General features: G+C 41.0%; 1 protein-coding gene across 1 annotated transcript in view; it reads left to right on the top strand.

Annotated features, from left to right (window-relative positions):
- Positions 1–1,682: 1,682 nt before the first annotated feature.
- The window catches only part of SNRK (SNF related kinase), a 39,293-nt gene continuing 13,447 nt past the window's right edge, over positions 1,683–27,528 (top strand). Inside the window, exons 1-3 of the mRNA XM_054160955.1 lie at positions 1,683–1,977; positions 15,130–15,228; positions 16,504–17,194. Coding sequence (XP_054016930.1) covers positions 16,606–17,194 — 589 coding nt within the window. The 5' untranslated portion in view covers positions 1,683–1,977; positions 15,130–15,228; positions 16,504–16,605. The remainder of the gene's footprint in view (positions 1,978–15,129; positions 15,229–16,503; positions 17,195–27,528) is intronic.

Genomic DNA, 27,528 nt, shown 5'->3' with positions numbered 1-27,528 from the left:
TGCCTTCTCCAACATACAAATGAAACTCTAACAGGAAAACAAGTGGAAATCATAGCTATACTAGAAAGAGACAGAATGTAGACAAGTTTTGCAGCACAATAAGTATTAGGTGTTATCTGATTGTAGTAGGCTCAGAAATCCAAGTGGTACATGCTGCACACTGGTACAAACTCAGACTTGAGAAACCAGTGATAATCAGCCAGTCAGAAGTGATGGGCTGTTTTTTGCAGCCTCTTGCATTAGATCCATAGTGCAAATTCTGCGATCAGTTATGTTTTATCGATGTCAAATTAGTGTAGGAGTGGTGGATCAGGCCTACTGAACAGTTCAAATGACATAAAAATGAAGAAATTCTCATACTTGTTAGACAGCAGTGATCAGAATTAACATAGCCTGAAATCTTAAGTATTTATCTCTTTTGAAACCTTGAAATATGAAATAACAGGGTCCTTTTTATTACATATGATCACACTATTTCACTTTAGTAATTTTCTGAGGTGTATTTTTCTAGTTTAGTTTATTTAAAAATGATTGGTTTCAACCTAAGAAATTCCATATTAATTCAGGAGTCCCTGATATACATACACACACACATACATATATATATATATCTCCTATTCATGCAGGAATGTTGTTCAAAGTTTGTCAAAGCATGGTGAAAGCCAAAGAGCATTTTATCAAACTTTCTTAAAACTGAGCTTCACTTTAGTGAGGTTTTGTATTCTCTCTTATCTTGCTTGGCCATTTCTATTTCAAAGGAAAGTGTGCTTTTCAAAGTTCCATTTAAAAATCTTTCATTTCCCTGGCTCTTCAAAGATTTTCTTTCCTTGATTTTCGGGGGAAAGTTTTGCATTATTTCAGTTGCTCCAATTAACCATTTTGCTCATACCCCTTAGCACGTAAGAGCCTTCCTGCATTACAGGTACAGCCGTTTCCCTCCAAAGCACCTACCAGGCTCATTCCCTGGCCTTTTTCCTTCTGTTAGCCCAAATGTCATCCTTTCCTTTCATTGCCCCTACTTCCAGCCGACCTCCACCATCTATATAGATCCTGTCCTCTTCACCACAGGGGAATTCCATGGCAGTGTGCCTTGCTGCTCACACACCATCGCCAGCACGGTGAACAGCCCGGGACACAAGGGGCACCGTCTCTGTGATCTCACTAACACGCTATTATTTCTAACCTCCCCACTTGCGGTGGGACCAGTCAGGAATCACGGGTGGCTACTCCACTGCATTACTTAGACTTTCAGTTCAGTGTGCCCTCCAAAGTGGGGCAGCGAACTCGTAGCAGAGCGGCCACCACCCAGGCGGCAGGCCAGAGGGCTTTGCCCTCTCCTCAGTCCTTCAACGGTTCGCCCTTCCCCTCCCTTACTTTTGACATTTCCAGGGGGAATTGCCCAGGATCTTTAGCAAGCCAGAGCCCAAGGCAGGCACAAATAGGACACAACCCTGCCCGCCAACTGCTGCCGATCGGCCCATCCCCTGAACTGCCCCGTCCTGCCCTCCCCTCGAGCGGCCTCTCCCCTTCTTCCCCCATTGGCCCGCCGTGACGGCAATGGCGTGGCCTCCCCGCCGCGCAGGCGCAGCGCTGCTCGCCTCGCGGGATCGCCCGGGTGTCCGTTGCCCCGCCTCGTACCGCCTCTCTCTCCCCCCCCTTTATTCCCCCTCCTTCTCCGCAGCCGCCGAGGCCGTTGTTGTCAGTTGCGTCTCGGAGTTGCCGCAGCGGCTGGGCCCGGTGGAGCGTAAGCCAACCAACCGGCCAGCCTGCTAGGCGAGAGGCAGGAGTCGCCCCAGCCGTCGCCCCCGATCCCCCGCGGTCCAGGCGAGGTTCCCCACTGCTCCCTCTGGAGTCTTCGGCCCTTTCCCTCCCTTCCTGCCTTGCTCCCCGTCCCCTCTGCCGCTCCCGAGGGCAGTCGTGGGTGCTGCCCATGCAGGGGGCGGCGTGGGGCCCGAGGAGACGCCACTGCTGCAGGCAGTAAGTTGCCGGCGGGGTTGGGTCGGGTTCAGCGCAGGCTGGGTACGCTGGGCCGGGGAGGAGGGAGATGGCCCGGTGGGGTGTGGTGGGCTCCATTTCTCGCCTTTTTCCTCCTTTCCGTTTCTCCCGGAGCCGGCCTCGCCCGCCGAGCTCCTCCCGACCGGCCCAATGGCGGCTTCGGCCCAGGGGGAGGCGGTGGGGGACGTTTCCTGGCCGACGAAGGTCGGTGTGTTTGTGCCGCCCGGGGCTGGAAAGAATAGATTTGGAGGCGGGGGAGGGAGAAGGGATGGAAGTGAGTGTTTCTGCGGGATCGGCGGGCTCCCGGCGGGAGCTTCCTTCGCTCCCCGGCGCGCCCCACGCTCTGCCGCTCCGAGGCAGTGGCGTGCGACACGTCCCCGCGGCAGGTGCGCGCGTGGCGGGGCGTGCGTGTGACCGGCCGCGCGACTGCCATCTGACCCCGCGCGTGTCTCTGCCCGCGCGTGTCCACCCGCTGTGCGCGCCCTCGGCGCCGCCCTGGGCCAGTGTGTGCACACCGCGGGGTCAGCGCCGCAGAGTCACCTCGCAAGCTCCGCCGCGTGTTCGCTGCCGCCAGGAAAAGCAGATAAACAAGCGAGGCGAAAGCCCGCCCGGTAAAGAGTCGGTCCGGTCACGGCGCGTGTTGGGGAGATGAGGGTGCCTCCTCTCGCCCCCTCGCAGCCAGGTGCACAGCCAACAGGTCTGCTCGGAAGGCACGCTGGCGCTTTCGGACTCGCAGAGCTGGAGCTGACAGAGGCTAGGAGCTCGAGTATCACTTCTTTGTCAGTCGTGGATTGCTTTGAATTTAGTGCCTGTATAGAAATTGGTCGGAGGAGTAGGTAAGTCATAAAATCATAGAATTGTTAGGGTTGGAAGGGACCTCACGGATCATCTAGTTCCAACCCCCCTGCCGTGGGCAGGGACACCTCAAACCACATCAGGTTGCCCAGAGCCATGTCCAGCCTGGCCTTAAAAACCTCCAGGGATGGGGCTTTGTTCTTTTTTCTAGGTACATTTTTGGCACATAGATAGTACTCTACTTCTTAAATTTATGGAAGATGACTTTTAAAACTGTTTGTGGTTGATACATGGTCATGGTAATAGCCGAAGGACAGATGTGTGGTTGGTTTGGGTAGGGTTTTTTGTTTTGGTTTGGTTTATCGTTGGTGGTTTTTTAATACCTAGACTGAATAAAGTGTTGGAAAACATCCACCAGGGAAAAAGTCTGTGTTGGCCAGAGGATGCTTGGCAACAAATGTGACCTATTTTCAGATTGGATATTTTTATTGGTGAGGGAGGCTAGAACACCTGTGAAGGCGAAAGCTTTACATGGCATGTAGGTATATAAAAAGCTTTGGGTTTTTGCTTGGGCATAGATTGTTTCTTACTTAGCATCTCACTTTTGAGAGCTTGTTAAGAGTATGCAAAGAAGTGGTTTCCTCAATAGCACCACTGCAGTTCCTGGGGTAGAAGTATGTTGTGTGATTTACAGCCATCTAGCATGAATGAGTTGTCTGCGTATCTGGTTGCACCTACCCTCTGTAGAGCAGTCATTACGTGGTCATATAGGCAGCTTTCTAGGGTTTGACAGATAATATTTAGGTCTTCAGGCTGTAGGAAAGGACCAGTTTAATGAATCTCAGCAGAACAAAATCTGTATGGTGTTTACAAGCTTATGATGTTAGAATTAAGCAGTTCTTGTAAGGCATGCACCATTAGGAACTGGATTAGTAAATGGTGTGTGGGGGGGTATACTAGCATATCACAGACAGGGGGCATTTGCCTGGTAGTTATTTTTGTACAACTGCTGATCCTTAGAAGGCATCTGAGAAACTTAACTAATGGTCATTTCTACCTAAACCAATCAAATCGTGCCTTGTGGAACACCTCAAAGTGTTAAATTACATAGACCAATATTTACTATGTGGAAAAAATTTCCAGATTTGTGGTCTTAATGATAAAATCTAAAGAAGAGAAAGTCCAGCCTTGTCTCATATTTCCCATGAATATTATAAATGACCAAAAAAATGCAGAAATGGTGGCATGATCTTTCAAGTGATTAGCAAGAAAGGTGACCCTGAATGCTGGAGTAGTGCCTGGCAGGCAGAATATGGTTTAAGATGCCATGTTCACGTGGCTATTTTGAAGCAATCTTTGTGATCCATACCTGGGGCTTGCAAGGAAAGGAGAAGGTGGCATCTTAAGTGAACTTAGTGATAAACTGTGTTACTTTTTTTTTAATTTTGTTTGTGTGTGGGTTTGTTTGTTTAAATACAGTTGAGAAGCGGAAAAGTGCAGAGTGTGTTTTGGATACTGGAATCTCTGTACAGGTTACTGATGTTTCTTGAATCATCTTGCTATGAGAACTAGTGTTTGTGGGGTGTTTGCACTGTAGTTTGCTTTCTGATTGCTTTAAACAAATAGCGTATTAAGACACTACTGCAGATATACTTGCAGTAGTCACCTTCCTTCTGTGTGGTTCTGACCAACCTGCTCTTTTCTAAGGCTCTAATGCCTGCCTTTGATAACATATTTGAGTAGTTCTTTTGCAGTCTAAACTTTCAGTGTGTCATTGTCCTTTTTAATCCCACTAGCAACTGTAATGCCAAGCTAGCACCTTTGTTTTGCTTTATTGCCTACCTTGCTCTCAAGAGCTCAGTGTCCTGGTACAGCAAGCTGGATTTCCTCAGAATGTGTGTCTCATGGTAAAAAATGTACTTTTCTTGGATTCTGTCTCTTTTCAAAACTCCACTGAAATGCTGTAGCTGTAAAACTTCTTGATGAACTTCTGTCCATTCCTACTTAATAGTGTTTTCTAATTATGTTTTAAAGTAAGAAACCAATGACAGGGACAGTGCCTTTTGTATACAGGGCTGAATTGCAGTTTATGATGACTATTCTGATACTGAATTGCATAATTAACTTTAGTAACCTGGTTGCACGACTTTCAAGCACTTAAGGAGAATACTACAGCTTCTGTAATAATGTAAAGCAGCTATTGTTTTAATACACAATACAATGTGAGCGCTTAAGAGGATTTGAAAAACTCTATATTCACGGTTATAGGATAACTTACCATGGCAGAGCTCTAGTACACTAGAGTTAAGAACTTAATGAGGAAAAAGTTCTGTATAGTTTTTACTCTTGTGAAATATAAACCAAAGCATGTTCAATTTCTGAAATGCTGAATCTCTCAGTTGTGCAGTGATCTTCTACAGTGGTGTTAGGGCATGAACGTTGCACTGAATCTGACGTACTGCTTTTACTCTTCAGGTAACAGTCAGTGCTTTCTCCAGCAGTCTCCGATCTAGTTGCTGGCTGGATGTAAACCAACTTTACTTGAGAGATGATAGCCTGGACTTCCACAATTTTAGTTCATATTGAAGCATAGTGAATTTCGTGTGTCTGCCAGTTCCTAAATAGTTATAAATGACAAAGTATTGAAAATGAGTAGCTGTAGGTGGGGTTAGATGCTGTTTCTTAAGGTATAGGTAATTTGTATTCTAGATGGAACACCTCCAAAGCAGCATGTCATAAAGCTTAAGTACTGAATTGATTTATCAGAAAAGATTGCTAGACGAATAAAGCTAGCTAAAACTTGAACTCGGAGGTGATTCTGAAGTATTTAGTAGAATTTATTATTGCTCATAACAGGCACTAACCATGTGCACACATTTGCATCTAAATACTCACACCTGAACATTTGATGCTTTCACCTCCACTTGATACAGAAGTGTGGCCAGCATGTTGTGGGAGGCGATTCTGCCACTCCACTCTGAGACCTCATCTGGAGTACTGTGTTCAGCTCTGGAATCCTCAGCACAAGAAGGACATGAACCTGTTGGTGTGGGTCCAGAGGAGGGCCACAAAATTTGCCATAGAGCTGGAATGCTTCTGCCATGAACAAAGACTGAGAAAGTTGGGATTGTTCAGCCTGGAGAAGAGAAGGCTCCAAGGAGACTATATTATGGCCTTTCAGTACATAAAGGAAGCCTATAAGAAACATCAGGATTTTCTTTTTGGCAGAGCCTGTTGCAGTAGGACAACCACTGATGCTTTTAAGCTAAAGGAAGGGAGATTCAGACTAGATAGAAGGAAGAATTTTCTTATCCAAACAAAACATAGTGGTGGTGAAACACTGCCACAAGTTGCTCAGAGAGGTGGTACAAGCCCATCTCTGGAAACATACAAGGTCAGGTTGGAGAGGACTGATCAACCTGATCTAGTTGAATATGCCCCTGCTCACTACAGGGGAGGTGGACTAGATGACCTTTAAAGGTTCCTTCCAGCCCAAAGCATTCTATGCTTCTGTTAATAAAATTCACGTTTGTGATTTTGAATTTACAAAACAGATGATGTTAGGTGCTACAGAAGTGGTAACTTATTAAAAGGCTAAACCAGGCTGAATCAGTGATGGAATGTTTATAGAGTTCCCATTAGTGGTCTTTGCTACACTGTTTGGTATGAGAAAATTACGTGGTAATATTAATAAATAGACACTTGAAAAAGATGAAGCAATTCTGAGAATGCATGAACATGGAGTAGGTGAGGTGATTCCTCTAAAAGAGTCCAGATAGATGTAATAGTAATCTGATGTGGTGGTTTAGGCTGGGTGCTGGCCCAGATGCCACTGCGCAGGCCACACCTGGGAGGTCCCAAGGGGTGGGCCCAGCCCAGGGGGTGGTCACAGGGACCAGGTATTCCATTCCCATAATGCCCTGCTCCCCTATAAAAAGGCCATGCGGGGTCTTCACTTCCTCTTTGGTCCCCTGCTGCTGCCTAGGTAACATGGCGTGAGCTGCCTCCCTTGGGCCTGCTCAGGCCCAAGGCTGGGTGGGGGGGGGAAGAAAGAGCCTTGGGGGGGGGTTTGGGTGTACCCCCAGGTGGGGATGGGATGTTCTTGGGTATGTTCTGGGATCTCTCTCTTTGTCATGGTGCTTGTGGGTCTCTGTAAAACTTTCATTGTTGTTTGTTATTGTTTTCCTATTTAAACTTTCCATCACTTTTTTGCAATCCGTTTGCCTGAGTCGTTATTTCTGCCTGTGGTGGGGAGGGGATCTGCCCCAACCCATTACATCTGAGTTGTCTGTTTCCGGCAGGAAAGTTTCTGGGGTAGGTTTTCTGGAAATGAAGATGTAGTGTCCTGTCTAAAACATAGTAATACCATCATGAATTGCAATAATATGACTTCTGTCTGATGTGCAAAGTGTTTCTTAATCCATTTCATGTTCTTAGTTCTTTTGAAGGGGGTGGAAGAAATGAAGTAACTCCTTAAGCTTGGAAAAGTATGGTTTTGGATTAGGGAGTCCCAATTACTGAGAGCCATCTCCATTACTTATAAGATGGTTGACTGAAAAGCTGGTTGGTTTCTGTGATCTTCAGACTACTTTGATACCAGATCTTGACTGGCTAGATTTATGAATGCCTGCCACTAAGATACCCATTTTAATTTCCTGTAGCCGAGGACAAATTTTTCCTTCAGTGGGAAATGCAAAGCATTATTTCAATTGAAACTATTTTTCTTTTAATACAATGACATCACAGGGTCTAAACAAAGTTTTGTGACTGGTCTACAGGTAAAAAAGAAAGTACTAGCAGATAGCAAATTTGGATTGAGTGCTTTTTAAAGACGTTATCATATACTACTTTGTAGAAGATAATTTAAAGGATGTGTCCATTTGGGAAGGTCTGGTGCTCTTTTCTTCCTCTGTGGTGATAATGTTAAGAGCAGCTTTCAGTTTTAAGTGGTGTATTGCTGAAGCATCTGATAAGTGAACAGGGTGGTGGTGTGTATTTGTATTACTTTTTTTGTTTAGCTGCATACTGGACTTTTGAGAGTAGGCACAAGAGAAAAACAGACATGAAATTAATTGCTTTTAGAACTGTGACTGGTATGAGGACTTTAAATGGCGTAAAGCTTTTGCTGAGTTTTAAAATCCATAGGGCAGATTGCATTTCTCTTGTGTAATACCTCTTAGAAACAGATAGTGCCTTGTGAACTACAGTGATGATCAGCATGGCTATGAAAGTATCTTGGGCTTTAAATGCATTTCACAACTGGAGTCAGCTGGAACCAATGCCAGTGATTACTAATGATGGGTTTGGCAATGGATCATAGTTCAATCACTCAGCACATCTGTCCTCTTAATAGCTTTGGTGTCTAGTCTGTAATCGTAATCTTGCTATTACTACTGCTTTACAATATATGCTGTCTGTATCCTCCCCCCCCCCCCCCCCCCCCCCCTTACCTAGTTTTTCTGGAAGAAAAAGGAAATAAACCTACTTGACTTTTAAAGTGGGGAGCCTTGAAGGACCCATTCAGATCCAGTGGCTTTTTCACTTGTCTTTATTGAAGATGGTTCTCACAAAGATGTCAACTATCTAGTGGAGTTTCGACAACAGTTCTCAAATTTTGGCTAGCTCTTTACTAGTGTCTGCAAACCGCTTATCACAGCTTTGCAAACCTATATGAAAGAGGAAAGCTTGAACTTTCTGTGCTTGATGTGACTGTACTGTCCCTCATGAAAGTAGATTGGTAGACAGCAATCTATAGGTCTAAAGGCTTAGGAAATTCCTTTCTGATAACCATATGTATTCTTTAATTGGTGACACCCTAAATTGAGCATCCTGTTTTCTAAGATTAATTTTTTCCATACATTGGAGCTGCATTGAAGTCTTGCCCTTAGATCTCAGGTGATGTGGTCTGTTGTAATTTTCTGTTACAAAATCATGTTAGTAACTTTTATTTCTTCTCAAGTCTATAATACTACCCCTCCTTGCCCAACCTTTTATTTATAGGTACAGCAACAATGTTTTAAGTCAAATGTTTCTGCATCTGGCTGTTCACTGAATAATGGACTTTAGAGTTGAAGCATTCTTGTTAACATTTTGGTTTTGTTTCTGGATTCTAAGGAGCTGTAAAACTGAACTATGCATCGGTAGCTCTGGTGCCCATGTTACAGGACAAAATAATGAAACACTAACATTTCACTGCAGGCTTCCTATAATGTTTAATGGCAAAATTTAGTCAGCAATTGGCAGCTCTCTTTTTGGAGCAAAATTTCGAAGGCTGTTTAAAACGAGGGCATACCATTAAGTTGTGCAGGTTAATTCTTCTATTTATGTTCGGAACATAGAACAGCTTGTTAACTCTTCATCTTAGGTGTAGCGGTGCTGAATGTACAGAGATTTGCTGATACATCTTGACATTTTAGTAAAACACTATGAAGTGGGGATGTAGGAGGTGACAAGGAGGCCCCAATATGAAAGTAAAAGTGCAAGTGTACCTTGAAAAGAAGTCTACTGTAGTGTTTTACTGTGGAACTTGCCAGACGGGGGGACTGTTTCTGGGGTTTGCCATCAGTGAGGGGGAAAATTGTGTGTGCGCTGTGGTGCTCTCAAGCAAAGGGCAAAATAAAGCATTAGATACCATTGTGTATGGTATCTGTGTAATGGCTGAGTTGTAACACTTCTACCCCCTCATGATTCTTCCTTTCTTCTCTCCCCCAAATGCTGCATCTGCAAAATGCTTTGCTGTAGGGCAAATTGAGTAATTTGAATGGTAGTTGTAAAGACTTAGGCCACAGGAAGGTGAGGGAGGGAAGGGCTTTGCTGGACTGTGGCATCTGTCTGTGGAAAATTAAGGAGAATATAAATTCTTGGGATCTTAAGTCTCATTGTGTCTTGACTGTTAGGTAAGTAATATTGGGTGGCATGAAGCTTTAAAAGCTTTAAAGGTTCTGGAGGAGTTGAATCACGACTAGTTTGTAGAGCATGTGGTATGCATTAAGTGTGTATGTTCTTCACGTTTCACTCCTGCAATGCTTTACAGATTCTAGACGGTTTGCTCTCCCTTATAAAAGGAAAGGTGATTGTAAACACTGTAGGGGAAAGCAGATTGACACAGTGGCTCATAGTAACACAGATTGTTCTTAAAGGCTCATGGATTAGACTGTGATTATATCTTACAGTATTATAGCAGATAAATTGCTAAGGAAAAATGTGGGAAATTATATACTGAGTTGATAAGTCCTTCAGTTTGCTTTGGGATTCTGATGATTTGTGCAAATTGTTTTCAGAGTAGAAGGCTTCCTTCTGGATCTTAGATCATTTTGTGTCAAATTCAGGTTTACTGTTTCTAGGAAGAATAGCAGTGTGGGTTGTACTCTGAACATATAATTACATAGTAAATAAGTGATTGGTATAGATGCTGTTACTCATCTTAGACAAAGGAAAGCAAAAGGAGAAACAGGGTGAACTTGTTTAATCTATCTTGTCTATCTTGTGGATGTGTGTAGCCACTGAGTCATCCTAAACTCCTCTAACAGAAAATGAAAATTTTTTTGAGAAATTATTCATTTGTTCTATGTAGCTATCTGCTTTAGGGTGCAATTTGTTTTATCATAGACTCTTATGTCTTGACTTGTTTCACTGAAACAAGAGATGCTTCAGGACATTGAGACTCTTGAACATGTCCAGAGAAAGGCAATGAGGCTGGGGAGAGGCCTTGAGCAGAGGAGGAGAGGCTGAGGGAACTGGGGTTGTTTAGCCTGGAGAAGAGGAGGCTCAGGAGAGACCTTATTGCTGTCTACAACTACTTGAAGGGAGGTTGTAGCCAGGAGAGGGTTGGTCTCTTCTCCTAGGCAATCAGCACCAGAACAAGAGGGCACAGTCTCAAGCTGCACCAGGGGACATTTAGGCTTGAGGTGAGGAGAAATTTCTTCAGAGTTATTGGCCATTGGAATGTGCTGCCCAGGGAGGTGGTGGAGTCCCCATCCCTGGAGGTGTTCAAGAGCACATGGCACTTGGTGACATGGTTTAGTAGTCAAGAGGTGTTGGGTGACAGGTTGGACTTGATGATCTTTGAAGTCTTTTCCAACCTTACTGATTCTATGACTGCATCTGGGTCAAGGCAATCCGAGGCACAAATACAGGCTGAGCAGTGACTGGTTGGAAAGCAGCCCTGAGGAGAGAGACTTGGGGGTGCTGGTGGACGAGAAGCTCAATATGAGCTCTCAGTGTGCACTTGCAGCCTGGAAAGCCAATCAGCAGGTCAAGGGAGGTGATTCTCCCCCTCTACTCAGCTCTGGTGGGACCCCACCTGGTGTACTGCATCCAGTTGTGGAGCCCCTATTACAAGAGGGATATGGATGTGCTGGAGCGTGTCCAGAGAAGGGCCACAAGGATGATCAGAGGGCTGGAGCACCTCTCCTGTGAGGACAGACTGAAGGAGTTGGGGCTATTCAGTCTGGAGAAGAGAAGGCTCCGGGGTGACCTAATTGTGGCCTTCCAGTATCTGAAGGGGGCCTACAAGAAGGCTGGGGAGGGACTTCTCAGGAAATCAGGTAGTGATAGGACTAGGGGTAATGGAACGAAGCTGGAGGTGGGGAGATTCAGGCTGGATGTGAGGAGGAAGTTCTGCACCATGAGAGTGGTGAAGGCCTGGAATGGGTTGTCCAGGGAGGTGGTTGGGGCGCTATCCCTGGAGGTGTTTAAGACCAGGCTGGACGAGGCTCTGGCCAGTCTGCTCTAGTGTGGGGTGTCCCTGCCCATGGCAGGGGGGTTGGAACTAGATGATCCTTGTGGTCCCTTCCAACCCTGGCTGATACTATGATCTCAGTCTATCGCGAAGGTAGTTGTGAATGGTTATCTGTGGACAGATGAGTCCCAGTGAAGATTACTTCAGTTTTATATGTCTTTTAGGCTGATGGTGCAGGAAAGCTGTTATTTTTTTGCTTGATAGTATAATTGTGGGTTTTTTTCAAATGGAACCTTGAATCATAATTTTCTAAGAAAGAAGCTAATACATTCAAGTAAGATGAACTAGGCTGGTCATGCAAGTAATGCTTAATACAATGACAATTTTTGAACAGGATTAATTGCTTAAAGAAAAACTAGTGCCTCTGCAGCATGCTGCTTTTCTAAACAGATCTATTAATCCATCTTTTAGAGATGAGTGAATCACCATATTGTTGTTAAGCCTCTTAATAGGCTGCATGTGTTATTAGTAAACGGCTTCTGTAGATCTCCGCTACAGAGGCTGTTTGCAGTATTTTGTGGGATAGGAAATGTAAGCTTCTCTGGGAGGAAGTATCTGTTCTGAGTCTATTTACTGGTAAATGTCTCCATTGCATAAAGTGAGTATTGGGAGTGTTGCTAAATTCTGGTTATAATTAAGGAAAACCACATTTATTTATTTCTTATACGTATAAACGTAGTTAGCCACATAGATTTAAATGCTGCTAATGAATAAGTAAGCACATTGCTTAGAAACCTTAAACACTCTAATACTGAAAAATGAACTTGTAAAGGACTTGAGATAATGTGAATTAAAAGAAAGACAGAGAAATACTTTCTGTGGTATAAATGTGTCTTAAATATTGTTCTTCAGGCTATAATTTGGCTTGCCAGCAAAGCATCCCCGGTTGAAATTTTGATTGTTCCATCCTGCAGTTTGCAGTTCCTTCATTTGGTAAACATATTCAAGAGGTCACATTGTAAACTGGATTCTGCAATGATCTATCATTAATGCTGACTCTATGTAGAGCTTGATGGTAGTAAAGTGTGTTAAATCTGGAAGTTTTGGGTGATACCATTTATAGTCAGCCAGCCCCAAGTATTTTTTACTGATGTAACTAGGGAGACAGCTGCAAAGGTGAAGTCACAAAGAGGCTTCAGCCTGAAGGTTGGTACTTTGTTAAATTGCACTCTTAGTTGATCTTTAAGTGCTTTCAAAATGTTGCCACCTTACTTTAGAGAGAAACAGAGAAAAAACCTTCTCTGAAATGCATTGGTGTAGCAACTGCAATCCTTTAGGTAGCATATTTAAATTATAATTGAAGTGTGTCTCTATATGCACAATGACAGTTTTGCATCCATTGCCTGCTACTGAACAACTCTTAATTTTGGTATGTTCACTTTGAACCCTGTGTGCATCTACAATTCTTGTCTTTAGCTGTGAGGTTATTCTCTGAAGATTTAGTTTAAAACCACAGAATTAATATTAGTTGGTCTGTTACTCTAATTTTATTTCAGCTAATGGAGCTGCAGCATTAGTAAGTGTAGCTTATCTTCCATTTCTGTAAGCTTTTTTTTCCCCCCTGTTGATTACTGTCTGATGTATTTTTCTGTGGCTTAGACATAACTGATTTTTGCTGGAATTTTGTTGACAGGTTGATGTTTGTGTATTCTGTTACTGAAAGAGAAATCACTCCTAATTTTATACAAAGATAGTTGAGAATATGCCACGTGAACAAAATAATTGGTATAAATCTTCTCTTACTGCTGACTGTTGCAGTTACTTAAATTCAGACAAGTTACAGTCTGTTACATCTGCTTGGGTTTTCTCTCTCCCTTTTGCTCTGTTGGAGATGAAATCTCCTTGAATGTAAGAAAGAAAAGCTAAGTCAAAATCACCTGAAAAAAATGTTTTACCTACATCTTCCAATAACAAAACTTTGGTTTTGCCATGCATTACAAAATCTCTGCCTTATCTGCGAGTGCTGTTTTTGAGTGTAAACCACATCTCCTCTGAGTAAAGGTGTTTAGTGATCGGGCTGGATTTGTAGGATGTGATGAATATGTGTGAATACAGTTGTAACTCTTGAGGTTTGACTTAATATTCAAGAAAGAAATGGTCCTTGAGCCACTGGAGTTTGTGGTGTTGCTAACTTCAGTTGTCTCGGGAATGATTTGTTGGGGTTTTTTGACACAACTTTTATGTTGTATTTTGCGTGTAGGGTGTTGTTTGAGACCTCTTTAAAAAAACACACTGTTAAGTAGTTGAGCATAAGGTACTGATTAGAGGGTGCATTATGGATAAACCAGATTTGTAAGAAGGGGTAATGTTCTAGCAGCGCTTGTATATACAACTACTTTAACTTTGTGCTTGTTTTTATTTCTTTCATCTAGAAGCAGCGAAGGATCTGATTAGGGTGCTGTGGAGAGAGCAGCTCTGTAAAGCATGTTTATGTGGGATGGGTTTTTGAAATTCTTGCAGTCCTTTTAGGATTGAGACTGGAGTCACACATGGGCAGAGTAGTGTCTCCCCTGTTGCTTCATACAGGTTAAGGTTAGGTGGTTAGCGTGTGTACATGGCTATCCTGCATTTTGGCAGTTAGGTCAGTATGCTGGGACAAACTACAACTATACTAAAGCATTACACATAAAAATGTCAGTGCTTCATAGAAGTAAAATCCCCCAGACTGGCTTAAGTAGTACAGAACAAGCCAGGAAGTGTGTAGAGAAACGTGAGAAGCATTCTAAAGCTTGTGGAATAACCTCTATTAGGAGTGGCAGACTAAAACTTGAACAAGATTGAACCGAAGCTAGGAAGGGAGGAAACTAAAACTGAGTTGCTTGAGGCAAGGTAAATAGAGTATGGTGGTTCTTGTTTTTGAACAGATGGTGAATGAGAAGATGCACAAGTTATCAGGAGATTAAAAACAAACAAGAGGAAGTGGTTCTTCTCACAGCACATAGTTAAGCTACTGAACTCCTTGTTGCAGGATGTTCTTGATACTAAAAGTTTCACATGCTTTAATCAACCACCTTCCCAGTTTCACAGGGAGGGATAGAATAAAGCAGCATTAAACAGAAAGGCACTACCCTCTGATGTAAAGAAGTTTTTAAGTATTTTGAAGAGGAGAGTTTCATTACTTCGTGTTACATTTGCTTTTGTACTATGTTCTTCCCTATGCATCTTCTAATGTGTCCTTACAGGTAGGTGGGTGATTGACATGGGCATTAGATTTAACGTCGCACACTCCAGTCTAGTTTTGTACTTTCTGGAATACGGATTGGATGGTATTACATGGTTAATCAGGAGTGTTAGGGGAAACTTTGTAAGATGAGGTGGGGATGTGTTGGGACACAGCTGTATCAACCTAATTTTGATGCTATGATGTCTTCCGTTGAAGTGGAGTGGGTTTTGGAAGAGCATCTGAAGCACAGTGCTTAGTAGCCAAGCAAAAAGATAGAGTAACACAAAGTCTAATGCAGTTTTTAAAAACTCGATTATTATCTTTAAAGAAAAACAAAACCCCAAACCCCAATATTTATATGGTTGTTATACTTACCCTGTTCCTTGTCTGAGTTAGGAGGTTTCAGAAGCTGATTGATTTAATTCAAATTTTACAGAGGTGGAGGTCTCAAACTGAATTCGCATGGGCTTTGTTGAAGTAGACGGCTGGATACGGAAGAGATTATACCATGGCTCCAGCAGAGAGAGGCAGTAAGGTGAGCTTATATACATAAGAGAATCCTCATAGGACCCCCAACCTTGTAATTGAATCCTTATGAAACGAGATCCATTAATTTCACTGTCTGTGAAATAACTTGTTTAGCAGGGAGTGTTTTTAATCTAATGCTTACATTTCAACTTCAGGAACAAAATAAGGAGCTGTTTGTTTGCCAGCTTCCTTTTCAGAGAGTCTTTTTGAAGTTCAGTTTTGAACCTGTGAAAATATATTCTAAAGTGGTATGGTTTTCAGTGTTTTGTTGAGTTGGCAATAAACCATCTGATTTTCATATTTCTAGCTACTTTGCACATATAGTGGGGAAAATGGTTAGCTTTTTGATAGCTACAGATTTTTATTTAAGCCTCAATCCAAGTTAAAGATGCATTAGAAGTCTTTGGGAAGCTTTGTGTGGGCAAAACAATGTCAGGGGACATAAGACCTTCAAAACCAGGCTTGAATATGAAATGTTTTACATGCTGGATCTTGTTTACTTAAATGTCACTTTAACTGGTAAGCAGGAGTTCAGCACAAATAAATTGAACTCTCAAATTCATTCCCCTTCTTTCCCACTCTTCTTCCCCTTCTCCTGACTCATTTGCAGGACTGCTGAGCATACAGAGCCTTCATCCAAACTTTTTACCACCAGTTTAACAAGACATTTTATTTATCACTAAGAATGCATCCAACCCAAATGTTTCATTTCAGCCTATAAAGCTGTGTTCATTTGTTGTAATTGCAGTATCGATTCATAGTGCTCAACCTAATTAGAGGAACAAAATTAACTCTTGTATGTCAGTCTGGGCTTCCCTGAACAGGAAGCTGTTAAAAGGGCAAATATAAAAATCCAAAGTCATTCTATTAGAACTTTGTATTAGAGCTGTTTCACGCTGCAACAGGAAGGAATATGCTAAAATGAAGATAAATGAGGCATGTTCCTTTTGTCAATATGCTGATTCCTAATGTAGCTGCAAAAGTCCCCAAAAGACTGACTTCAAGTATTTCTTGCAAGGTTTCTACCTTTGAGAACATGAATGCCACTGATTTGCAGAGACATTTTCATGATTACACTGTTGAAATTCACTTTTTCCTTCAAGCATACTGATAGTGTGATTTCTGTTTGTTACTACAGCATGGCTTAGCAAACCCTTTGCAGAAAACTAAAGAATTTCACCAGTAGTATGTAATAATATGCCGCTGTAACTTCAGGGGCATTTCAGAACAATAATTTTGCTTATTTTTGTACAAATACCTAATCTTGTCTGTTTATTTTTAGGCACCCTTGGCAATGACAGTGGACTATTTATTTGCATCAGACACTCTTATATGAAAGGATCACGTTTCCAAAGAGCTTAAATATTCCATCTTCTGAAACAGAATGGCAGGCTTCAAACGAGGATATGATGGGAAAATCGCAGGATTATATGACTTGGATAAAACTTTGGGCAGAGGCCATTTTGCTGTGGTCAAACTTGCTCGGCATGTCTTTACAGGTGAAAAAGTAGCAGTAAAAGTAATTGACAAGACCAAACTGGACACGTTAGCCACTGGACATCTTTTCCAAGAAGTTAGATGCATGAAATTAGTGCAGCATCCCAACATAGTACGACTGTATGAAGTGATTGACACTCAGACGAAGCTGTACCTTATCTTAGAGCTAGGTGATGGAGGAGATATGTTCGATTACATCATGAAGCATGAAGAAGGTCTGAATGAAGATCTGGCAAAAAAGTATTTTGCTCAAATAGTTCATGCTATATCATACTGCCATAAGCTGCATGTAGTTCACAGAGACTTAAAACCAGAGAATGTTGTCTTCTTTGAAAAACAAGGACTCGTGAAATTGACTGATTTTGGCTTCAGTAATAAATTTCAGCCTGGAAAGAAGCTCACCACAAGCTGTGGATCTCTTGCTTATTCTGCTCCTGAAATTTTACTTGGGGATGAGTATGACGCACCAGCAGTGGGTATGTCCTCTTTCAATTCAATTAGTAACCTAAACTTAAATACCACGATGCTGTGTACCACTCTTTTGTTTTAAGGTAATAGCATACAAGGAAGCCAGCTAACTGGCAGAAAATGAAATTATAACCTGCATGAGTTAATGCTGGAGCAGCTCTGTTTGAATGAGATTGTCAGAATTGCTTGAAAGTACTTTATGTATGAAATGATGCAATAGTATACACTGTTAATTTTCTGTTCACAAACATGTGAATGCAATGCATGTATTTGTTCCTGTAGACCTTATGGTCTTTGCTTAAATATTTGAATGTCATTTTATGGCTTTAACTTTGAATAGTTACTTTACTGTTAGTTTTCTGAATTTGAAAGTGCTTTTTCAAGGGCTCTAATGAGGAATTTTAGCTTTCAAGGCTATGTGTGGTTTTGCAAATCCACACTGATACCGTGATGCTTGACAAAATGATTTGGTTTTCAGGTTAAGTGTTTTTGATAAGTTCATTCTGGTTTTATTAGTGGCAAATGAGAGATTCAGACTCCTGAGTTATGTGTTCTATATATTTTGAGAATTTTCTGAAGCATGTGTGAGTGATTGCAACAGCCTCTGAACCCAGATAGAAAAGGTCATTTGTTAAATATTCTGTGCAGTGCCTTAGGTGAATTATTTCTTGACAAATGGAGTACTAGTCAAATTTTGGAGAATTGGCAAAAAAAAGGATGTTTTGATACTGCTGTGCAATCAAACTGAAGATGCTTGGAAGAAGGAAGGTTTATGGGGATTAATGGGGAGGGGGCATGGGGGCATTAAGAGCATTATGACCAGATGGTCTGAATTGAATTATTGTAGTTAAAGTGCACTTTGGCTCTCTTAATGATAAATATAAGAATGGTGGCATCATCTAAAATGTTTCTTAGAGGACTTTAAGTGATTAGGAAGGTAAACTTATGAAGAGTACTAGAAGAAAAGGCTTAAGTGGATTTACAGAGAAGGAGATCTGGCTAATAAAGAGTAGATTGAGAACAGGAGAAACATTACAAAAATGCTTAAGAATGCAAGGATGTTCTGTTTCTGAAAATATTTAATACCACTCCAGTAGTTAGGTTTTGCATTCTTGTTCCCCAGTTACTGTCTGTTACTGGATGCTTGAACTTCTGTCCTAGCTGACAGATTGCAGTGCTTGTATTCTAATGTTTTTTTTAGTGGCACAATTTTCATAGCTTTAGAGATTTTGTGGTGCATTACAAAGTACTGTCAATGCAATAGGTAGAGTAAAAGTATCAACATTTACTATGAGTAGCCAGTAATGACCTTAAAAAGTCTGGATTTTCTAACTGGGGGAAAAAAAAAAGTAAACTACGCTATAGGAATTTTCTAAATATGACTTGAGTATTTTAAATGCAGTAAAAACTAAAGAGTTCTGTAAAACCCTCCTTCCCCCAAATGGAGCCTTGAATATGACAGTTCAAAAGTATGTTTAGGAAGTTTAATTATGCAGCTGAGCAATCAGCTTGTGCAAACTTTTCTTACCCTTTAGTGGTAAAATTTCCTGCTAAGATGAGGTCTGACTTGTGTATTAAAAAGGGTGTAAATTCAGACACTTTCCAAAGAGAAATTAGTCAGGTTTTGATGCTGGTAACATGGAGGGTGTAGTCTGAAATACTGGTGAAATGCTCTGAACTTGTTTGGCTTTTGGGCAAATAGATCTATTAACATTGCAATAATTATGACTGAGAAAGGCAAAGAGTTTTTTGCCAGTCAGGATGAAATTATAACTGAACCAATCTAAAAGCTACTTGCTTATGAGAAAGGAGGTCATGATTTCTCCAGTGCAACTACATAGTCTTCCCACTTTGAGTGTCTGACCACTTGAAAACCAGCTCAATTTACTAAAATGACAAAAGGATTGCCCTGTTTATACTCTGTGCACATTAAGGTACTTGTATCTCATAATACTTTAAAAACTCCATGCATGTTTTTGCATATCCTTTTGTTTTTAAGTACTTGCAAAAATTATTGCAAGAGAAATTATTTGATCAGGCTGAGGGGTTTTGGTAAAAAGCTTTACCACAAACATGGCTTTTATGATGCCTTATGAATCATGGGTATATAAAAGAATTTGTATTTCCGTGCTACAAAGATTAAATATTCAGGACAAGTCTTTTATTAAGTTATATGTTTAATAAATGTAATTGAAAAGCTTGCCTTATGAAAATACAACTGTTCCAGCTAGCTAAGGGACTAATCTCCCCTTTCTGATGCTACTTAAAAGTTTTTCACTTAAAAAGATACTAGTTAATTTAGGTCTCTCATTTCCTTTTTGGTTTACGTCTGTAGTTAAAATGATGCAAGAGAAATATTGAGCAGTGATCATACATTATACTTTGTCCCAGTGCTGTTAAAGTTTTGTTGCTTGCTGTTTCCCATGGGATTTGTTTCATACTTTATTAAAATTTATTGCTGTCACAGGAAAGTGAGAGGACTGTTGTTGCACATCAAGGTAGTTTCATAAATCAAATGGGCGTATTGTTTTAGATCAGGCAGCTCTGTCTAGAGCAACGGTGTAGTTCAGCAGACTCCAGCAGTATTCAAAAGTGGATAAAGAATAGAGCATGCTTCTGGTAATACTTCTCCTTTGGTAGTCTGCAAGCTTCAGTAGAGATTGGATCACTACATGAATAGAAATTGCCTCTTTCTAGGTGATAAAGTTTAATTGCAGTTTTTTAGATTAGCTGATTCTTTCAGAGGAGACCAAGTTCTACTTAAACTGCTTGGCATCTCTACAAAGTTAAGTGCTATGTAGGCTACAGTGATTCTGGAAACCATTGACACGTCTGATAGGTTTTGATTATTGTACTTGGATATTCTCTATGTGATTTTGTAGATGCATGGAAACATTTGCAAGGTAAATTCATCCTTGAGGGAGTAAGAAATGGATTGTAAGAAAAAAATTGGATTGTAAGAGTGGAATTGTGTATTTAATGCAATTGGGCACCTGCTAGCACACAAGTAACATAGGTACCATCACAATTATTAAGCATTGCAGGCTCTTGTCACAGCAATAGCAAGAGTGGCAAGATGTTCCTCATAGATGATGTGCCGAACAAGGGTATTAAGGTTACTGTAGCACAGTGCTACTCAACTGGCAGTTTGTAGTCCAAATCCAACTTGCTGCCTTCTTGGAAGTTACAGAGGCCAACCACTTGGAAAACATCCAGTGCTTCAGTAGTTAGATGCTGGTTTTCTTGCACAACTGAGACCTGGATATTTTCAGCCAATATAGTAAGATAGTAATGAAAGTGTGCATTAATTATCTAGTAGTTTCATTTTTTGGTTTTTTTTTAACTGTTAAAGAAAATGGAGGATTTGTCTTGCATCCCTTTCACTTGATGACACTGCTTTTAGACTCACTTTCGTCTCTGTTGGAGTGATCCCACATTTTTTCTTCCTGCATCAAACATTTGCAAGGGCTTCTTACTTGCATGTGGTGGACTTGCTGGACTGTGTTTGGTCTTTCAAAGCTTCAGCCATGTTTACTTGGTGCTTGAGCATAGAGCTAAGTAGTCCCAATGACCCTATCTGGCCTGTGAGGAGCTAGTTTTGATGTTTCTGCATGTGTAGAGCACTTAATTCACAAAGGATGAGTAATGTGAGCATAATAGCCCATGGGTATGTACATAACCTTTTACAGTGTAAAAATGCTGAATATATAAGATTTGACAGATTTGAGCTTTAAGAAAAGTGGTAAGATACCTGCTCACTATACATAGTATTGAACCTGACAGCAGTTTGGATTTCAGTATGCTCAAAAACAGAGTACAGCCAAATTTGGCAGAAGTTATTAGCAAGAAGTCCTACAAAAGCTTTTCACTGTTGTTTTGAAAATCTCCCTTTTTAATGTTGTATTGCAACACCTTAGAAGATTTATGATTAGATGAATCAGCTTGAAGATCTGAAGGTGAAGAAAGCCAAAAGTATAATATTTAGCTGCTCTGGCATTCTTCTGTTTCATTTGCATCGTTGCAGAGGTACCCTTCTCAAGTGCTGCACTGTGTTGCATGGTTGAACATTTTATCAGCTACCTTGACAGAACTGCGATCTTTTCTGCAGGCTGCTCCCAGTTTAGCAGAGCTGTTTGTTCAGTTAGCACTGAACTGAAGAGCTTTTTCAAAGGAGGTGAAGGAAGGATACAGCTTGGAGTACTGTTGTGGAGGAAGATAATTTGATCTGCCCCTCTTTTGAGTTAGTAATTTTGGGTTAGATCAGCTCAGTCGAGCTCACTTATCTTCACCTTCCCTATGAGATACATTCATTGAGTGTCATTGCTAGTTCATTTTAGGAGAATACGATGTTCTACCTTTCAGATTCCAATGCTTTAAGTGAAACAGAAGGAGTTACACAAGTGCCTTGGCTATTTCTGTGCTGTGCTCTTCTGTGTACTGCCTTCTCCCTGTTGTGCTACCTCACACTGCTAGAAAAACTGAGTCAGATTTGAAAAATTATAATAAATGAATTTTTTTTACACTTTTAGAAGTGGCAAATGTAATGAATTGGTTATAGAATGCTTTTAGAAAGTTTCAGTCTTGAGAATATCCATACTGCAATAAAAAGATCACACTCCATAGCAATTTGTATGCAGGGAGTAAAATTTATTTTTAATGGAAGAAGAGTCCCATTGTTACATAGTATGCTATCCTTTCATTCTGTTCTTTTCCCCTCAGTCTAAGTACTGACAAGAAAATACTTTTAATTCCTCAAACTGTGGGTGTGAAGTCATGATGTGACAGGGCTGTAATGAAGTTGTAGTAAGGTGGGGGGTTGGGCCCTTCTCCTGCTCAACTTGAGACAAGACAAGAGGGCATGGCCTGGAGCTGCACCTGGGGAGGATTAGGTTGGCTGTTAGGAAGCACTTCCTCGTGGAAAGGGTAATTAGGTGCTGGAATGGACTGCCCAGGGAGGTGGTGGAGGTGCTGTGCCTGGAGGTGTTTAAGGAAAGATTGGATGTGGCACTTAGTGACATGGTCTAGTCAGGGTGGTGGTGTTAGGTTATAGGCTGGACATGAAGCTGGAATAGACCTCTGAGATCATCAGTGATTCTGTGATCCTGATGACTTCTCAGGAAATCTGTGCTGGCAGATACTTGTGAAGTATAATTTATGTTCCATTCTGGATCCATTATGTACAGATTTAACACATTCACTAGTAATCTGCTGGGTGAAGCAAAGAGTGATATATGCAAGTGAAATTACAGAGGAGAAGCTGTCAAGGTAGTTTTCAGTTACTACCATATCAGCTAAACTGTAACTTCTAAGTACAGGGATGTTTCTTAGTCATCTTGCTGTGTTCATGGGAGAACTGTTTTCATAATACTTCTAATTGCTGTTGTGGAGCAAGATTTCATTATGATAAAAATACTTTCTCAGCCAGGAATATTAATTCCATGTATCTTGCAAACAAATACTCAGATTTCTCATGTTCAGCCCATGGCTGACTAATTTGGCAATGCAGATCTGGTGGGACCTAATTGAGTGGTGTGCCACTTAGTTAAAAAACAATGCTCAAGTTTTGCATTCTTGTGTGAAGACATTAAAGTACAAATGACACATTCTACAACTAAAACCTTCAGGAAAAGACAATTTAGCAGAAAACAGGAAGGATTTCTTAGACAGTAGGAACAAATTGCCTGTAGTAGCTATATACAACAAAGCACCAGAAACATGCAGGGAAACATGTACGTAAGCTGTATGTGCTGTAGACTTTGTCCAATGATTTTGAGAACATGTGTTAAAGAACTACTGCTTATAACTAATACTGGTTTTCATCCTGGCTAATTATGTTCTGGAGTAGTACTATTGGAATTCACGCAAGACGTGTGTGGTTTATTTGTGGTTTTAACGTAGATTCAGTAACTTCTGACTTCATGAAGCAGACTAAACCAGGCTATTCTGGAATAAAGGGGTTTGTTCAGCAAGACTTTTTTCACTGTGTCCAGTTCTGGGCCCCTCAGTTTAGGAGAGATGTTGAGTTGCTGGAATGTGTCCAGAGAAGGGCAACAAAGCTGGGGAGGGGTTTGGAGCACAAGCCCTATGAGGAGAGGCTGAGGGAGCTGGGATTGCTTAGCCTAGAGAAGAGGAGGCTCAGGGGAGACCTTATTGCTCTTTACAATTCCCTGAAGGGAGGTTGTAGCCAGGTGGGGGTTGGTCTTTTCTCCCAGGCAACCAGCACCAGAACAAGAGGACACAGTCTCAAGCTGTGCCAAGGGAGGTTTAGGCTGGATGTTAGGAAGAAGTTCTTCACAGAAAGAGTGCTTGGCCATTGGAACGGGCTGCTCAGGGAGGTGGTGGAGTCACCATCACTGGTGGTGTTTAAGAGGGGTCTGGATGAGGCACTTAGTGCCATGGTTTAGTTGATTAGATGGTGTTGGGTCATGGGTTGGACTTGATGATCTCAAAGGTCTTTTCCAACCTGGTCTGGTCTATTCTATTCTGTGGTGGTGTGTTGTGTTAAATATCCTTACTGAAATGTGTGAGTTCCTAACAAATTAAGAACAGCAAGTACTAGTTGCCAGATTGAATGAAAATAGCATTTACTTGCAAAGGTAAGGCTAGGTACCGATGACCATGTCTGAGTCAAAATAACATGTATAGAACAGACTGTTTCTCACAGATAATGAATTATTGTCATAATTAGCTTAAATGCCATTTGCTATGTATGCTCTTTTATTGAGACAGGTGGAGTAAGGAAGAGCTTTAAGCATTTGAGCTTCTGCAGGCCTGGAAATACTTTTCTTGCTCTCATTTTGAAGTGCAAGTATAACAGCAATATAAAAGGCACCATTCAAACAATTCAGTAGTATGATACCAGCTTTTATTTTATACTGTAGTAGGTAATTTTTCATCACTGTTTCTAAATGAAGTCTGTTTGGCTTGTCATATGGATTTTTACTCTTAAACTGTCTGGTTTCTTTAGACAATTATTTGAAGCTATGCTATAAATGTGAGTGCTCCTTCTGTTTTCCCAGCCTAGGCTGTGATTAGGATCTTCAGTTTCAACAGGTATAACAAGCATGCTTACCACTTACTGTGGTGTTATTGGCCTGAGCTCAAGGAAGGTTCAATCTCAAAATTCCAATCCAAATAAAGCAGTCCATAATGGGGTTTTGTATCCAAGTTCAAAACAACTGTCGTCAAGTATTACCCAGGTGCTGCCAAACCCTGAACAAGGCCACAGTGCAGAGATGTTGATATATGTAGGTTAGATTTTCCTACTTATCTCTTCACAGACTTTGGTATTGAAGTGCTGGTGGATTGAGCCTCTTTCAAGGCTTGTATTCAACAGATTTCCATGATCGGGTTTTCCACAAATCTGCTCTGGAGAGGTCATAGCAGCATCACAGTAGTGATGCCATTGTCTTTAATGTCTTAAGCTGGTGCTTAGAGTACTTGCCCCTTGTGCTGGAACTTGAGGTCCGTTTTCATCAGTTATCCAGTCTGTTGGTAACCTCTGCATTGGCAAAATCACAGATAATATGTAAACATTTTACAGAGGCAACAGGAAGTTTGTGTTGTGAGTGGCTTGTGTTACTAGCTAGCTAATGTTCAGCTGTTAAACGTTGCCATGAGAAATGTTAAAACCTGACTGAATTTGCTCACATGGCAAATCACTTCAAAAGCAGACTTACTGTAGAAAGATGTGCTTATCAGCAGACCAGTATACATTGTGTAAAGTTACATAGCTCTACATTTAAAGGGTGAGGGGGAATCAAACTTTTCCCACCAAGGTCTAAACTAAATTACTTTAATAAGCAGACTCCAATTACGTTATGTAGTTAAATGCAAATATGTCTGTTCCAAAAGAAGCATGGAGTTTAGCTGCTTAAAATCCCAAATTCACATGGCATATGTAAAATGTGACAAGGGTCTGAATTCTGAGGAATGGCAGAAATCTGAGCAAAAGGTAAGCTATAAGGATCCCCTGTGTCACAGAAATTGCAGCTTTCTGAACTTTGTAGTGCTTATTTTAGGAGTGAATCAGGAGCATTTAGAAAAGAAATTAATGGCTCCTGAAACGCTGAAGCCCAGCTCAGTGGTTAAGCAGATGAATATGGATATCCTTTGTGCAGTGTACAAACTTGAACATAACAGATGTTTGACTGCCCTGTTTTTAAGGCAGGCATAGCATCCACAGCTAATGACGTAGTTTGGTTTCTATGGCAGTGACTTCATGTTATGTAAGGAAGTTGCATATACACAGCCCTGGTTGTCATGGTTCTGGGAATCCTGCCTGAACAGCCCTTTCCTGATCAACACTATTTAATGGCTTTAAAAACAATAAAATATCCTCTGCTGCAACTACCTACTAGTGCTTTTAGAAGTCCTGATGTCTTTTATTTTACTCTTGTCACAGCAATGGCAGTTTGAAATTTCTAGTACCCAATTTAAAGGCTGAATTGCATCATCGTCTTCACTGTGCTTTTGAAAGAGACCTTGATTTTGGCTACTGCAGTGTACAAATGTACCTTCCTTTGCTGTAATCATTTTAAGTCCTACAGGTAATAAGCATGCTAAATGCATGCAGCATGCTAGGCCTAAAGTCTGCTTTATGACCAATTTTCTGAAGAAAGCAAATTATGTGACTCTTGGGATGGAACTAGAGAAGTAAGCAGTTCCCATAAAGCTGTCAATGGTTAGCTACTAAAAGCAGTAAAAACCCTTGAAACTGCGAAAAATAAGTTGTTTCAAGGTGAGTCTATGTAACCCTTGTCTTCCCTTTGTTCCCTCAGTCAAGAGTCTCAGATCTGGAATTGGCACTGGCACCTGAGCTCTGAGCTTAAGGGGGAATGTAGCTGAAAATGTATGCTGAGTCATTGCTCCAAGCCAAGGAGTTTTGCTTACAAACCCTACTTCTTTATCTGACTAAAACATCCAGTAGTAAATCTATTGTATCATCTACAAGTTTTGTCTAAAACTTGGGTTTGGGTGTGATTGTTGCTTTTTTGTTTGTTTTGGGTTTTTTGAGCATTAACACAGCTAATATATTACTAGCATAGCTAATGTAGTATCTTAAAATGGTATTCCAGAGAGATGAAGAAGGAGCTAAGTTCTTTTCTGTGCATATTCTGTGTCAAACCATATTTGCATTGAACTGAAGGTGAGATTTATTTGTTTGATTTGGTTTTTTTGGGGTGGTGTTTGTTAACAACAGCCTATTTAACAGGTCTCAAATAAAGCAGTCTTGCTTTGCATTCTGATCCTGTCCATGCAGTTCTGCAGTCTTTTGTGGTTTGTTTTTTGTTGTGGTGGGGTTTTTTTGGTGTTTGGTTTTTTTTGACTCTGGAACTTGTGCAACCCTTTAGTGAACCAGTCAGTGAATGGGTAAAAATGTAAATAGCTATTATCTTTGCTTTTAAATGTGTATTTACAGCTTTTAATAGTGTGTGGAAAAGAGAAAGCTGACTCAGCTAGGTGGTTTTCTCCTGAGCTGACATAAGGTATAGCAAATTAAAACATACTGTAAGAGCTGCCTTTGCTTAAGAAGAAAAGTATGTTTTTGCAGTTGTGTGGAGATCTAAAAAAAAGCTTCTCCCTTTAAACTTTCAAGTTGTTCTTATTCCCCCTTTCTCCATTTATTAGCTTGTCTAATAAGATATGCTACTTCTACCCAGAAACTTTGTTTTGATGAAATAACAGGTTCTAATTTTACTGTTGTTCCAGCATCTATCTTTGTTTTGTCAAAGTTGATGCTTTTGACCAAGTCTGAGGCCTTTTCTGTTTGAGTGAAACCCGGTTTTATAACAGGATCTGGGCACTCATTGGGATTTAGAAATGAATGATCAATGTGCCCTGCTTGTGACAGTGATCTTTCCAGCAGAAGAAGTTATTCCTCTTTTTTTTGGTATGTGAGCAGAAATTTGCAGTAGGAGGGTAGCAGCTGAGAGGACAGCACTCAGCACAAGAGTGTTGGGCAGCACGTACTGACCAAGGCACTTGATCCAGAGGACAGATGAGTTTTCTCATTATTAATAGGAAAGAATAAGAGAGCAGTGCTGATTCTGGCAGCACAAACCAGTATGGTAAGGAACATTCTTGTGTGTGGCTTTGTGCCTTGTTTAGGGAAACTAAAATCTGGTAAATAAGTGCTATAATACAGTAATCTCTGATTCTTCTTTGCTAATTTCTCAGAGACAGCCATGCTTAAAGATCTTGCAATTTGCCTGTCAGTCAGATGGCACTGTTTTGGAAAGCAAGCATTTTCCCAAACGAGCCATGGTTATTACATCAAATGACTGAACAGAAATGTATTTTTAAAGGAAAGAAAGCATTTTTATTTCTGATTGTTTTGCAG

Source organism: Dryobates pubescens, chromosome 4, assembly GCF_014839835.1.
Source record: "Dryobates pubescens isolate bDryPub1 chromosome 4, bDryPub1.pri, whole genome shotgun sequence".
NCBI classification, from domain to species: domain Eukaryota; kingdom Metazoa; phylum Chordata; class Aves; order Piciformes; family Picidae; genus Dryobates; species Dryobates pubescens.
The sequence above is the reverse complement of the archived record's forward strand: the minus strand, read 5'-3'. Positions and strand labels throughout refer to the sequence as shown.